This window comes from Ictalurus furcatus, chromosome 9 (genome assembly GCF_023375685.1).
Source record: "Ictalurus furcatus strain D&B chromosome 9, Billie_1.0, whole genome shotgun sequence".
Lineage (NCBI taxonomy): Eukaryota > Metazoa > Chordata > Actinopteri > Siluriformes > Ictaluridae > Ictalurus > Ictalurus furcatus.
The window spans coordinates 20,056,338-20,071,771 of NC_071263.1; the positions used below are offsets into that span (position 1 = coordinate 20,056,338).

Consider the following 15,434-nt stretch of genomic DNA (forward strand, 5'->3'; position numbering starts at 1 on the left):
TGAGGTACATTTTCCAGATGACTTCATGCTTGGGATATTTGGTTATAATCTTCCAGTGAATTCTCCACGGATTCAATTTTTCGTTTAATTTTTTAATACATGAAGAAAGATATAAGATACATATATTCATGATCTCCTTGTTGGAGTAGCCCATAGATTGCCATGGCCTACTCCAAATCCCAGCAGGTTTCATTTCAAGCACATAATAAATCCAGATCATTGTTTAATAGGGAACCTGTACCTATAAATCCAATGCAACATAAAATGACACTTGCGTCTATAAATAATGCATTCATGAGTAGCTGCGAAGGTGACTGAGTGTAGCAGTGGAGATGGTCAATGCAGTAATGTTTAAAAGCACTTTCGATGAACAATGGAGGGTCCAGCCTCATCATACTCCTGTTTACTGATCCACATCTGCTGGAAGGTGGAAAGGGAGGCCAAGATGGAGCCTCCAATCCAAACAGAGTACTTACGCTCAGGAGGAGCAATTATCTAAAACAAACAGAAGAGTCAAATGTATACAAGCCATAGACTAGAACAGAATAGAATAGAATAGAGTAAAAAGTTACCTTAATTTTCATTGTGCTAGGGGCGAGGGCTGTGATTTCCTTTTGCATGCGGTCGCCAATACCAGGATACATGGTGGTGCCACCAGAGAGGACATTGTTGGCATACAAATCCTTACGGATGTCAATATCACATTTCATAATGCTGTTGTATGTTGTTTCATGAATTCCAGCAGACTCCATACCTGTGGAAATAAAAAGTTAACAGTTTAATGATTATAAACAAAAGAAAGCATCAGTCCCCTATGACCAGTGGGTTTTAGACACAGCAAAAAAGGTATTGTCTATTATCTTACACAACCCTAAGCATATAACAGTTAACATTTCTTACATCCTCAGGTTTGAGGATGAATTAAATATTCAGTACAGTATAATACACTTTTCCCCCACAGCTAGGCTATTCTGGTCCAACTAACATCTGTTACCTGTGTCCCTATGCTTTAAGAAGGTCTCATTTGAGGATTGGACCTGACACTGCACTGCAACATACAAATTATATACACACTTCTAGGAGCTAATTATTATAATGATCAGCAAGTCTGAGCAGCGTATCACAATCCACAAAAATGTAAAACCATCTCAGAGCAATGCAATAGTCCCAGGTAATTCATATGATTGTATGTATTTTCTAGTTATCATGTCTTAACATTAGATCAGGGGTATCTAACCTTATCCAGAATGGGCTGGTGTGGGTGCAGATTTTCATTCCAACCAAGTAGAAACCACACCTGATTGTCTACTGAAAGCCAAGAACAGCTGTTTAAACAGGTGAAATTTGTTAAGTTGTGGCTCCTGCTTGTTTGGAATGAAAACCTGCACCCACACCAGCCCTTTGTGGATGAGACTGGACACCACTGCATTAGATGAAAATAACCGCACAATAGGTTTAATGAGACCAGCGACACCTTGTTTGAAATTTTTGGTGACATGACTTGAAAATGGCCTCATCATGTTTTTTCTATAAGGTATTATCTGTTTATCATTCAGTGATTGGTGCATATATGAACACACAATGCAAGACTGGTGTAGAATGTACCTATAAAAGACGGCTGGAAGAGAGTCTCAGGACAGCGGAATCTTTCGTTTCCGATGGTGATGACCTGTCCATCAGGCAACTCATAGCTCTTTTCCAAAGAGGAAGAGGAGGCAGCTGTTGCCATCTCATTCTCAAAGTCCAATGCCACATAGCATAGCTTCTCCTTAATGTCCCGTACAATCTCACGTTCAGCTGCAGAATACATGATTGTTTGGTCTCTTCATACAAAATCTGGATATTTTAAAGAGTGTGACCTGATGCAAACATTCCACACACAATGCATACCTGTCGTTACAAAGGAGTAGCCACGCTCAGTGAGGATTTTCATAAGGTAATCTGTGAGGTCCCGACCAGCCAGATCCAGTCTCATGATGGCATGAGGAAGAGCGTAACCTTCATAAATGGGCACATTGTGGGTCACACCATCACCCGAGTCAAGCACGATACCTAGAAGAGCATGCATTTTATGAACTTAAGCTTACTCGAGGGCACAGCAATGGCTATGATAATTTTACAGTTACATTCATATAGCACTTTTCTAGACACTCAAAGTGCTTTTACATTGTATGGGGGAAATCTCCTCAACCACCACCAGTGTGTAGCATCCACCTGGATGATACGACGGCAGCCATAGTGCGCTAGAACGTCCACCATACACCAGCTATTGGTGGAGAGGAGAGAGTAATGTAGCCAATTTAGGGATAAAGATTAGGACCAATGGGGGAATTTCACCAGGACCCTACTCTTTACAAGAAGTGTCCTTTTAATGACCACAGAGAGTCAGGACCTCGGTTTAACGTCTCATCCGAAAGACAGTATAGTGTCTTTCGGATCACCATCACCATCACTATACTGGGGCATTAGGCCCCACACAGACCATAGGGTGAGCATCCCCTGCTGGCCTCACTAATACCACTTCCAGCAGCAACCTTAGTTTACCCCAGGAGGTCTCCCATCCAGGTACTGGCCAGCCTCAACCCTGCTTAGCTTCAGTGGGACACCAGGTGAGGTTGATATATCACTGGCAGGTTGATAACTATGGCTTTGGCAAATTGATATGGCTTTGGCAACTCAACCTGACCCAAGTCTAACCTGTTGTGCGTCCGGAAGCGTAGAGGGAGAGCACGGCTTGGATAGCCACATACATGGCAGGCACATTAAAGGTCTCAAACATGATCTGTGTCATCTTCTCTCGGTTGGCCTTGGGGTTGAGAGGAGCCTCAGTTAGCAGGGTCGGGTGCTCCTCAGGTGCCACACGCAGCTCATTATAGAATGTGTGGTGCCAGATCTTTTCCATATCATCCCAGTTGGTGATGATGCCATGCTCAATGGGGTACTTCAGGGTCAGGATGCCTCTCTTACTCTGAGCCTCATCACCCACATAGGAATCTTTTTGTCCCATACCGACCATGACGCCCTGGAAAGCGACAGAAATGATTCAGTTCATGCTCATTCATATAACCCTGGGCTGTCAGTTAGTATAACAATGAACCCTGTACAGAAAAGTGTATTAATACAGTAGCGAGAACAATACACTAAACTGAAGACTTGATAAGTCATATATACTATGATTTTACACGAACAAGGCTGGCATTTCTATCATTCTCTGCACTCTAACAATTTGCTGTGTAACACAATTTGGGTCAATATGGAAACCTAGCACTGGCGCCAATATGGACCCAGCCTGGATTGTTTTAATGCACCAAGGCTAGGGTAGGATGCTGGAGCAACATGCTGGGTGTGTTGTTGTTTTTTTTTTTGTTAAACCCAAATTGTGGGTAAAAATGAGTACATTTGCTTGGCTCTAGTTACAGACTGTCTGTCTGTCTGTCTGTCTGTGTGTGTGTGTGTGTGTGTGTGTGTGTGTGTGTGTGTGTGTGTGTGTGTGTGTGTGTGTGTGTGTGTGTGTGTGTGTGTGTGTGTGTGTGTGTGTGTGTGTGTGTGTGTGTGTGTAACATGAGCAGCATTTTTTTTTTACTCAACTAGACCATGCTAACTTGATATCATATCTGTGTACATTTTGAAATTATGAGTGACAAATATCTAAACCATAATCAAAATGAACCTGAAAAAATGTGAGGTAATTTTTAACTAGCTACAAGTAAACTGTCTAATGTATTACAGAAAGCTAACTCTAGCCATATTTTCATCTTCTTGTGCATTTTTTGTCAACAGGCTAACATTGGCTAGCCAAACTACACGTTGAAAAAAGTTATTTCCTTTTGAATATAAGCTTGAACGGTTCAACTAATTTTTTAATTAAGTTAAATGTCAACATAACCGTGTATTTCTTGCAGTTATGGCTGATTTCTTTTACTTCAGACTTCCTCTTTGCTGGTTGCTGCGCTGTTCTCGACAGGCACAGTGGAAAGTTCCAGAAAATGATTCTAGATGCAAGCCGCCTGTTCCCTTTCAGGTCCGCATGCTACACTGTAACTACACATTATCAACCTGACACAAGCTAAAATCAGCTAAGCTGTAACAGTAACCCAACATTTTTTAGTGTAAGATACACATCTAAGACTGATCACATATGAACAGATCTTATAAATGTGAAGCACAACAATGAGGGAAAACTTTACTTGATGACGTGGGCGCCCGACGATGGACGGGAATACCGCTCTCGGTGCGTCATCTCCGGCGAAGCCACTTTTCACCAAGCCGGAGCCATTATCACACACCAGAGCTGTAGTCTCCTCATCATCACACATATTGGACAGTCTAACAAAGTCAAAAACATTAATTAAAACTAACATTTAAACACTATCACAGCTATTAATGACTCCATGAATTAACATCTTTTTCAAAAACACAATTACGGGAAAACACAGTACAGTACAATACAATATACAATACAGTTTTTTGCTTCTGTTGTATACTATTATTTTTTCTAACCAGTTATTGTCAGTGAGTTAAGCTACTAATTCGGCTTTGCATCAGTAGTGTGAGTTTTAGGGTTTGAACATAATGTTTTAGGGTTTGAACGTTGGTTTGTTAGTTTTGTTTCAACAGAATTGACGGAAAAGACGCACAGACAATTAAAAGTCTCATTAAGCATGTTGTGTGTACTGCGCATGCGCACTCACCAGATCCACTCAGGCAGAGGGGCTGTGTGCTGGAGTGTGAAGGCTCCTCTTTATACCGGCCAGTGGGACGTGCTTCTTGGCTCGTTGTCCTTATTTAGTCGATGCTTGTGCCATCAGAGGGTGTGTGACACTATGAATGGGATAGGGATGGGATTCGGGGGAAACACTTGTGTCCCTTTTATGGCAAGCTGTGTTAATGCCTGCTGCATGTGTGGTCCAAAACGACAAAAGGGGCTCAGCCTATTGTCTTGCCATATCATTAACACACTTTTTAAAGTCTTTTGTTATGGTTTGTGTTATCCAAGACTGTAATAAGTCATTGATTAAATAGATTTGCTCAAATAGTAGGTTAGCATAATTGTAACAATATTTAGAGGGTCTGCATAATTGAGTATAATTGTAATTGAGTGGAATCTTTCTGCTTGAAACTACGGTATATTCCTATACCATAGTTATGTCATATTTGAAGTGAGTTCTTTTTCCCCATATAAACTTGTTTAAAGGAGACACAACTCATTTCTAGAAAGAGGAACACTGATTTTGTAGTATGTATGAATAGATGCACACAGAGCCGAAGAACATATGAGGTTCTTCCTCAGCGTGATATTTCATGCCCACGGATGTTTGACAGACAAGGAATATCATTGTTCTTTTTTTTCTTTCCTTCTTTTGACCTGTCTTGCTAACATCTTGAAGAGAACAGATTATAATTTGGTGATGACCTGTAATAGCATAAGAACAACAAAGAAATGCTCTACCTAGAACACTAAAAATATGAACCCTTAAAAATATGATAGTACGATTAAAAGGACCCTTGAGGAACCAGAGTTAAAGCATTTTATTGTGTTTTACTCAAGCTGTTTGTTTCCCATCTTTGTCCTTTAATTACTTAACATACTTTTGTATGTACATACATATTTTTATGATGCTACAGCTATATGTACATATGTCAAGGATACATACTGATGGTAAATACTGTGAATGTCCTTTGCACTGTATGTACATATAATGCCACCACTAGGAACCATTGCTAGGGCATGGTTCTTCTGGGCACAGCCATTTAAATATAAATATTATTTGCAAGTGCACAGTTAGTTCCACTATGCTATCATATGTCCTGACCTATGAGTTTTCTTCAGGGCTCCCTACAGGCAAAGCTTCACATCCATAATGTAAACACACATTGCATATACATTATGTAAATACAATTGCAGGGCAGAGATGCATGTCACACCTATTCACTGGAGCATTCATAATGATCACTAAATTGATGCATATATACTTGACACATTTTAAGGGAGTCTGGGGACAGAATAGGTAAGAACATACCATTGTTATTTAAACACATGTACGCAGGAAGTAAATCCCATTTGTTTAGTTAGTGTGTTGACTCATGGATGTACTTACTCCACTGTCTGGTGCTGTAGTCAGTCCTGAGATTCCCTGAGCCAGCAGTACAGGAGAGTATGTGAGAGCCAAATTAGAAAAGCGGTATGGGGTTAATTGGATGCTCGGCGTTGCATATCCTCTCTGCAAATCTCCCACATATCAGCTCAGCAAGACAGGCGGACCTGTTTCCTCTTTCCATCTCACACTGAAATAGAATATTTCCAGCCAGGGCCCAATCTCAGCCCATGTCACACACGCATCCTTCATGTCCCACTGTGTCCTCTCTGCCATGCAAGCCACTGCCAGCTTTGCTTTACAGTCAGGGGAATGGAAAGAAAACAAGCACAAGCCTGAAACTAAACTAGATAAGGGCTAGTATGGCCCTAGTATGGAGGGCTAGTATGGAACACGTGCAATCAGACTAAGTACCGTTCTGAAGTCTCATAAATATTGCATTTGAAGTTTTGTGAAACAGCGATATATTTTCCTCAAAGATTAGGGCTTACTGTTCCACTGGAAAGAATTATTGTCACTCGGTACATCAGTCAATAGTGAGAAAATGAGGTTAAACAGCACTTTGGAATGATCATGAAATATGCATGAATCAAAATGAATGGTTTAATCTACAAATGTCAAGTGGTGCTCATATTTGTTGCTTCATATTCAAGGATATCCTGGATAAGTCAGAATGGGGATTTGGATGCTTGGGAGCTGTAAATGTTCTTAGAATAGCTTGCAGTGATGTGTCTGACATATTAATACATGAACTTTACTTTTATAACTTTGGCTAAAAAGTATTAAAATGGCTTTAATCATAGATATAACCACAGTACAGTATATCTTTCACATATGCTATACATGCAAAAGCATTATTAGCAAACTTGGTAACGCTGTATTGTGCATACATTCCATTGTGTACATCTTTTCTAAAGTAGGACTGGAGAATTTATGAAAGTCTTACGTCAAAACTCAGGTGTTTTGTGACTTTCTTTTTACATGACCGAGAAATGAGTGAACAACACTTGATTATATTCATGGGTAGGTTGATCTGGCTGCTTATCCTGCAGATTAATCTTTCCTTTTTCAGCACATTCAGAACTCTTTGAGGAAGTTATAGATGGTATACACTTTGCTTAATATCAGTGCTATAAACGCAAATTTGAATACCGCTTTAGTTTGAGTGCATTATAGTCATTCATTTCATGGACATATGGGCTTCATAAAGAAGTGATAATGGTTCTGAATGCAAATCGACCAACAACACTTCAGTGGAAGAGCACTCAATTTTCAGTGCTCCTATAGAAAGTCCAGCAAATACATGTCCCAAAAGATACATTGACAGGACAGCTCAATTTTACACGAATGTACTGGTAAAGACAAAATAATCGCTTCCAAGATATGATTAAAATGATAGATACAACAGTCTCAAACAGTTCAGCCTTAATGCAAATCGAACGCTCTTTCATGTAACGACAAATCAACTTTTATGGAATCTCACAGATTTTGAGATAAGCCTTACATAAGTCATCTAGCATTTCTTTATAAAAGATTTATGCAATGCTTATGCATATCTTATGAAGGCCCAAAGTTGGTACCCATCAAATAACATGTTTATAAGTCATATAATAAATTTCAGGAGATTTCAGGGGCTGAAACAGTGAGGGCTGTTGTGTGTTATGTTAAAATATCCTGCAGGATCCTGATGCCCTCTTTCTGGGCAGCCTTCTACCCTTAGCCTCTAGGGGGTGTGAGTGAGCACACTCAGATAGACATACGTTCATCCGTAGTGCCTCCAATAAGAATAAAATAAGTAACACAGAGAATACTTAAAATGTTCACAGAAATTCTCTTTAGTCTGGGACCATCAAGATAAAATACACTTACAAATACCTAACAAGCTTTCCATCATGAAATGCTTTTACAGCTAAGCTACTGTTCATAGTGAGAGATAAGGTTCCAATTTTTAGAGAAGTTTTAATTCTCTGAAAGGTGAAAAATGGCACTTTTTGAAGACTGATGTTTGTCAAATACCTTTATGAGAACTAAATATTTCAACAGTTCTAAATTTAGGACGAGATTCATTTTGTATCAGTTACAGATAACAAGAAACCTGAGCAAAACCTGAGATATATAACAAAAAGTAACATTGCTAACAAGTTACTGCTTTCCTCTTTTTCTGTCCTCTCCTATCCTTTTTTTTCTGACAAGGAACTCCAAAATGACGTGTTTAAATTTGGTAGTTGTACTTAAACGATAGACGAACAGAAGCTTTTAGGGGAAAAGAAAGGATCCTCTAGGGTTATTTGGATTGTTACAGGCTCTTAACTTTGAATAATGTTTCGACTTGAACTCTCTCTGAAAGGTAAACCCTGTTGTGGAGTTCTACATACAGGTCAAGATTTCTGAGCAACAAAAATGGCTTAAAATAATATTTACTTTACTTAAGTTAAATTGTGAAGTTAAATTTATTTCAGATTTTCAAAGGGAGTGAGTTTATAATGAGTTTAAACAAGAAACATTACAAAAAGCTTGATCTATACTACAAATCCTAAATAGAGTGACATTTTCTGACTATATGCTATCTTAAAACCATGTAGGTAATTATATATTAAGTAAACAATCTAGTTAAGTGCAATAATTACAATTCCATAATTATTCCTGTTATAATTCATCACAGTTTAATATAAATTTGCAGAGTTTTTAAACAATTTTAATCTCTATTGGAAGTGATTTTTTTTCTTATTAAAAACAATAAAAGGTGAGCGAGGATGCTACATCCTCAGCACATGGGTGTGCCATGTCTCATGTTCTGGGCACACGTCCTGCCCAGGTTGGCTCCCGTCATCAGGAGATCTGTTAGGCGGTCAAAGCCGAGGCAGGCGGTCAGGGGGGAGAAGAAACCATACAGCCCTCCAAGGAAGATACTGAGAGGCCAACCAATCACTAGCAGCACAATCAGCCAGACAACTGTCCATAAACAGGAGTTTGCCATCCTAGACAGTAGAGAACAGGAGGTTTATTATACATGTTTGTGTCACATTTCATTGTGTATTATTTAAGAAAAAATGTTTTGTTGTGACCTCATGAAATCAGCGCTTAGTGTGATGTGTAATCATAGATATGTTCAACTTTCATTTTCATGACACAGTGCACTTAAAGGATACTTTATGTTCCTTGGTTTCCCTGAATACGTTTTTTTTTTTTCTTTCTTTTCAGAATTACAATCTTTTCTTGTCAAATAGATTGTTTACTGAATTTTCTCTTTCTAAGAGGACATTGTTTCTTTAAGGGACTCGAACTCCTAACATTACACTTACTGTTTCTGTCACTCTATCATGCAGAACAACTGAACACCTTGTACAGCCACTCGTTGCTTTACGCTCATTTAGAAATGATAAAATATGGCATTTTGAATTGTGTTGAGTGTTTCAAGCTATTTGTCCCAACTGCATTTCTCCTACACCCTAACACATATGAAGGGCATCTTTTTGAGTGGAAGAGGAGAGTAGAACAAGCTAGACTGTGGTAATGTATATTATCTGCTGACTTTTCAAACTTAAACGACTAGCAAATCAGATGTCAGATCAATATAAGAAACTGCCTAATGCTGCGGTGCCATAAGCCACAGTTTATAATAGGTATAACAAACACTTGTCAGGTATCTGGACAAATCAAAATGGACTGACACTGTGAGAAATATAATCCCACTTCTCCTACATAACTATGCAGGTGATTAAAATGCTTAGATTACAAGCACTCCTAGTACTTTGTATGTAGAACTGTATTATTACGTTTACAGAAGTTGCTGTTGTACATGTTACCCTGGTTGAGGATGTTCTATGTCCACCAAATAGAAGGATGCATTAAATATACGTTTTTGTAGTGTTCAGTGGTATTCTCCATCACAAATACAACAATTATAGCTCCACAGCCTTTCCGGGTTATTAATATTACAGTCGCTGCTGCTGCTGCCTAAGCCGTACGTGGGGAAAAAAAAAAGAGTGCATGCAGTGTTCATAATCAAATTGTGTATCAACACTGCCTGAGGGTGGTGAGGCCTTGGTTTATTCCCTTCCCCCCAGCTCCTCCTAGACATTCCCAGGGCTGATTACAGTGGGACATGGCTGATACTGTTCCACTAGTGCCCAAACACCTTAATCAATAGCGCCTGTCAATGCGGAGTATGCTGAAGCACAGCAACCCTGCGGAGGAACCTCATTTCCACCATATGTACTTATTTTTTACAGTCACTACTCACACCCATTGGTGAGGATGGGGAACAGAGAGCCTCAGCCACACATGACCTCCTGCTTCACCACCACAGACTGGCACAACAACTGTAAAACTTCTGCCGTTGGTCAAAGCCGGTAGTCAATCTTGCACACTTCCACTATTTATAAAAAGCAAAACAAAACAAAAAACGCGATCTGTCCAAAGCACAAAAGCTGTGGCAAGTAGCACTGCTTGAATAATAAACAGCATGTGGTTATCAGCTGACATGTTGTGACAATCCTGTTTGTCAGCAGAAGTGATGCAAGAGCGCGTAGTCTCATGCTCCTCAATCATGTGCATTGGTTAATAAAACTAGTAAATTATTAAAACACTGTGCCACTGCACTTCATGTTGAACAACCTTCAGTAATAAACTGGCAGGATAGAAATACTTGACTACATTTTAACCAGGTAAAGGTAAATGTACAACACAATCAGGAGAAGGAACAAAGCAATCAAGAAAAGAAAAGAATACAAACCTCTTCGAATGTCTTTTTTGGGTTACCAGTTATCCCCTCAAGTCCTTGTGTTCGGAGGAAAGATAATTCCTGCCAGTTAAAGAATGAGCCCTGTCTCACAGTCTCTAACTGGCTCTGTGTATGTGCACACTGGCAAAAAAATTCCTTCTGCTCAACACTAATTTCTAGGAAGCAATGGACATGCACTTGGGGAGGAGGGAAGAGAAAAATGCACTACATGATGGAGGAGGAAGACTTTTAGGGGAAGTTGCACAAGGCATTTATACACAACCATATTAACAGCAAAAAAGTTATATACACCCAAGCAGGAAGTTTATAAAGAGAAGTAGGCTGCATGTATGAGGATTATAAAATAAAACACACTGGGAAAAACTGTTTTCAGTCCCAGTCTCACACACACAAAAAAAAAAATCACAAGAATTAACTGTAGATTTAACTACTTTAATTTTATTACAAAATGAAGTTTATTTGTTAGAAATGTTTTTTCTTACAAAAGGCAATCATTTTCAAGAAACCAAATCAAGGTGAGGTAAAAAGGAAAAATGCTGGACCAACAGTGGACCCTGGCCAACAGAACTGTGGTGTGTGAGCCCTAAAATTTGCTTTAGGGCTCGTCCTCCTCACTGTCCCCGCTGTCACTGTCTCTACCTGGGTGTTCAGGCATTTTAGCATGTTCCTGTTTGTGCTGTTCTTCCACACCAGACTCCTGCTCCATCTTCATCTCAGACTCTTCCTGCTCAGCCTTATCACTAATCACACCTTCCTTGCTCTCTCCTTCAGGCTGATTGTCTTTTTGCTCTTCTTCTTCCCTCATATTCACGTCAGACTCGTCCTCTGTCGTCACTTGCCGTGGGGGTGGGAGAATCTGCTGCTGCTGCGGGACGAAGGCAAAGAGAAACAAACAAATACCTCACTATTTGGAAGTTCATTGGATATGGATGAAGATACTCTAGTATGCTGCGAATAAATCTAGTGCTCAGCTCTGTATATCTAAATATGACTCTAATCTGACAGGAGGTTGCCCAGTTTTTCTTCATGGTTACTCATATTACGCTAGTGTGTATTACTCTTCATAGGTCAGATAACTGGACTAACCAGAGGACCGATCTCGTTGTACAGCATCTCAAATGTTTTTGTCATTCTGAAATGCCTGAGCCAAAGGATGAAAACATAGCTACTGTTCAAATACTATTACAGGGGTGGATACATGATAAATTTGCCCAGAAATCTAACTATGATAAAATTTGATAGCCAACATAATTTACAGTACGAGTAGCTAGTTATTACCTTAAGTGAATTAATACAGACTAAGACATTGGTTCTCAGCCTTGTGGTTGCAACCCTGCTTGGCATCATCTCAGATGTGGATTGGATTTTTAAAATAAATAGATGTGGCTATTTAAAATAAAATACAGATATTTTTTGCATGGCAGGGTCGTGGTTTCTAGCAAGATACAATAGATACAATGCAATATTAATGCTACACTTTGTACTGTATACCAATAATCTAAACGGCACAGCGACATTTCGGTCTGTAGTCTACTATAACCGCGCACACACTGGCAACAGTTCAAATACAAATTCTGTGACAGGATTTCCGTTTCAGCAGTGTTTCCTCATACCTGCATGTTCCTGATTCTGAAAAGAAAAATTCAGTAGCATGGGGGGTTGTGGCCTGCCCGGGCTAGTGATTTGTCCACGCCTCCATTAAATTTTTTCTAATAAACCTCAGATATTTGAAGGCACGTAGTTCATATTTGGATGTTTAAGATGGAAACACGTGCAACTATTGATTAATTTATACCATTTTTAATTGTATTGTTACTCCTTGGCACCTATCTTCTGCACTACCTATTAGATCAGACACTTCCACATTAAAACTGTGTACTGTTCGGCGCTACACTGTCACTTACTGTGCCCATTGTCCTGTTTTAGTAGTATTGTACTGTTCTGTGTTTTTAGCACATGTCTGCACGTGCACTTTATGTAGAATGTTTGCAGATGTTATTTAGTTTTGTGTCATCTCATGTGGTCAGTGTGTTTTATGGAGCACCGTGGTCCTGGAGGAACGTTGTTTCGTTTCACTGTGTACTGTACCAACTGTAAATGGTTGAAATGACAATAAAACCACTTGAACTTGATGTACGAAGAAGACATGATGTTCATAATAATCTGAACATCAGTATATTTATATAATTGCTCCACATTCTGCCAACCCTGATGCACGTGTCTCACTGTTTCTGGTGTAAAATGGCTTTAACAGGCCACGTTGATTAACAGCAGCTCTAAACTTAATATTTTGCTCTGGCGTAGGAGTTTAAGAGCAGAGGGGTGACAGGAGCCTGAGCTCACTCCACACTTTAGCACAGCAGGTTTTCATTAGCAGCAATTTATCTCTCATTCACGCTCATTGCTAAAGTTTCAGCATGTAGAACTAAAATGATTCCATTACAGCTGATCTAACAGTGATGTTCAACTAAAAAGAAAGCTTTGTGATGAATAATATATAATAGAGTGTTTGGAAGAGGAAAGGAGACAGTAAAGTGCTTACCTGTCTGTACTGCTGGGTTCTCTGTATCATATGCATGTACATATTATAGACCAGGTTGGCCATCTCAGGCATGTTCTTAACTATCTGATCAGGCTCGTTCGAGCGCTCCACAGTCTGTGAGGAAAGAGAGACAGAGAGGAAGCTTTTAATTCATTTTCCATGCAATTATTTTCCAAGTGCATTTTTTGTAGGCCACTAAAGTACTTTTATAAATCATTTAATAATTCTTGAATCTACAGGACATCTCTACACATTTACTATAGAGGTACAGAAAAACAGCATGTACATCTTTCCAAATGTGTTTTTAGTATGAATGAATAATCAGTGTTTTTTTTTTTTTGCATTATTGCACTACAGGTCAGTTTGAATTGGCCAACTAAATTCTAAGTAGGCTCTGTGTGTGCGTGTGTGTATAAAACAGGGCCTGTCAGACCTCCACACACACATATTGCTACAGTGAATATAAGAAATCTTACTGAAATTGTTTTTGTGCTGTAAATCATGTCAGACATTTTGTTTATTTCATGCAGCCAGATGACTGAAGGTTTGTCATTTCAACATTTTTTCCCTGAATAATTATCGATTTCTATATTGTCTCTTGAAGGTTTTTGGTTTCAGGAGCACACTAAAGATGGAAAAAATGTCTTGTGATTTCTGGCTTCACATTGATACGGTTGTGTAGAGTTTTCATATGTATGTTCTCACACTGACTAGGCAGAAATAATATGTGTAGATAAGCGATTAATATGTGTAATTAAATGTGGACTAGTTTAACAAACAGACTTCATATAAAACCATAATGAACTTTCCTTTACTGTTACACTATCCGTTGTTACCCAGATGAGGATGGGTTCCCATCTGGGTCTGGTTCCTTTCAAGGTTTCTTCCTTTTAACATCTTAGGGAGTTTCCCCTTGCCACCGGCTTGTTCAACTGGGATAAATTCACACATTTAAAATCTGTATACCGTGTTTATATATTTCTGTAAAGCTGCTTTGAGACAATAACCAATGTCAATAGCGCTATACAAATAAAATTAAATTGAATTAAATACTATGTGTATATAAAGATGGAATATGTTGAAATTTCCAATTCAGTTCAATTAAATCGATTTGCGTTGCATTTTAAACAAAATAGATCGTCACAACGCAGCTTGACAGAAACTCAGATTCTGATTCAGTGGGCCGGAGCTGAGAATTGCAAGGGAGAACTGCCTGAGATGAAAAGAAGAAAAAAAACTTTATAGAAACCAGACTCATAAGGGAACCGGGTCCTATTCTGGGTGACACCTGATATTGGGATTTTAAATCATTACTGTTCCATAACTGTATACTATAAAGTCAAACAGACAGTACTGCGTGTGTTGAAAGGGTGTTCAGTGTGAGTGTATTGTCCACAGAGCCCATGATTTAATGTAAGCTAGCATTTGATTTTAGTGTAAGGCTAAAATAATCCTTTGGTTATGTTGTGCTACACTGACTAACTGGCCTTGGACAACTTGGACAGGATCTTTCAACATGTGCAGGTGTGTGTACTCACAGAGGTGTAGTACTCTTGAGGTCGAATGTGCAGTTGCAGTGGCTGCGCAGTCAGCTGATTGAAGGCAGGCGTCAGCTCGAAGCAGTTCTGGAAAAGGGAGACCCGAGCAAAGATGTAGAGGCCCAGCCTGGCTCTGGACATAGCTACCACTAAACGCCGCACATCTCTGCGCACACAAGGTAAAGACGGAAGAAACAAAAAAAAAAGGTAAATGTAGAAAGAAAAAAAAGGAATGGAAGTGAGGAGGAAAGAGAGAAAAGACAGACAATTACAGGATTAGATGCATTTGATATCTTCGACAGTCGGGGATAGTTAGCCTTTCCTAATGATAAGGGCATGCTCAATAAAACATGTTTTACAGGCTGGAGTGCGAGTCGTCATTAATGAGACCAATCTGGATCAATTGGGAAACGGCTGATAAGGCACTCGGTGTTGCAAAAAGTTCAGATTGGAAACCTTTTATCTTCACACACTACTCTTTTCTTCAGTACCGGATTCAGTTCTGCATCACCTCA

The 15,434-nt window shown here is 39.3% G+C and overlaps 2 protein-coding genes across 4 annotated transcripts in view; both read right to left on the minus strand.

Annotated features, from left to right (window-relative positions):
* Positions 1-15: 15 nt before the first annotated feature.
* On the minus strand, positions 16-5,477 carry LOC128613041 (actin, alpha cardiac muscle 1-like). The gene is made up of 6 exons (XM_053633582.1): positions 4,188-5,477; positions 2,698-3,022; positions 1,891-2,052; positions 1,606-1,797; positions 573-754; positions 16-495 (listed from the first exon to the last, which is right to left on the minus strand). The coding sequence occupies exons 1-6, from the start codon at positions 4,359-4,361 to the stop codon at positions 352-354; spliced, it is 1,179 nt and encodes a 392-aa protein (XP_053489557.1). The 5' UTR covers positions 4,362-5,477; the 3' UTR covers positions 16-351.
* A 1,391-nt stretch (positions 5,478-6,868) lies between these two features.
* Positions 6,869-15,434, minus strand: part of aqr (aquarius intron-binding spliceosomal factor) — a 49,803-nt gene continuing 41,237 nt past the window's right edge. Inside the window, exons 34-38 of one of the 3 annotated variants that reach the window (XM_053633579.1) lie at positions 14,920-15,085; positions 13,382-13,495; positions 10,831-11,704; positions 10,339-10,470; positions 6,869-9,073 (exon numbers count right to left, since the gene is read on the minus strand). In XM_053633579.1, the coding sequence (XP_053489554.1) occupies positions 11,435-11,704; positions 13,382-13,495; positions 14,920-15,085 (550 nt within the window). In that variant the 3' untranslated portion in view covers positions 6,869-9,073; positions 10,339-10,470; positions 10,831-11,434. The remainder of the gene's footprint in view (positions 9,074-10,338; positions 10,471-10,830; positions 11,705-13,381; positions 13,496-14,919; positions 15,086-15,434) is intronic. The other 2 variants (XM_053633580.1, XM_053633578.1) reach the window with 2 other exon arrangements.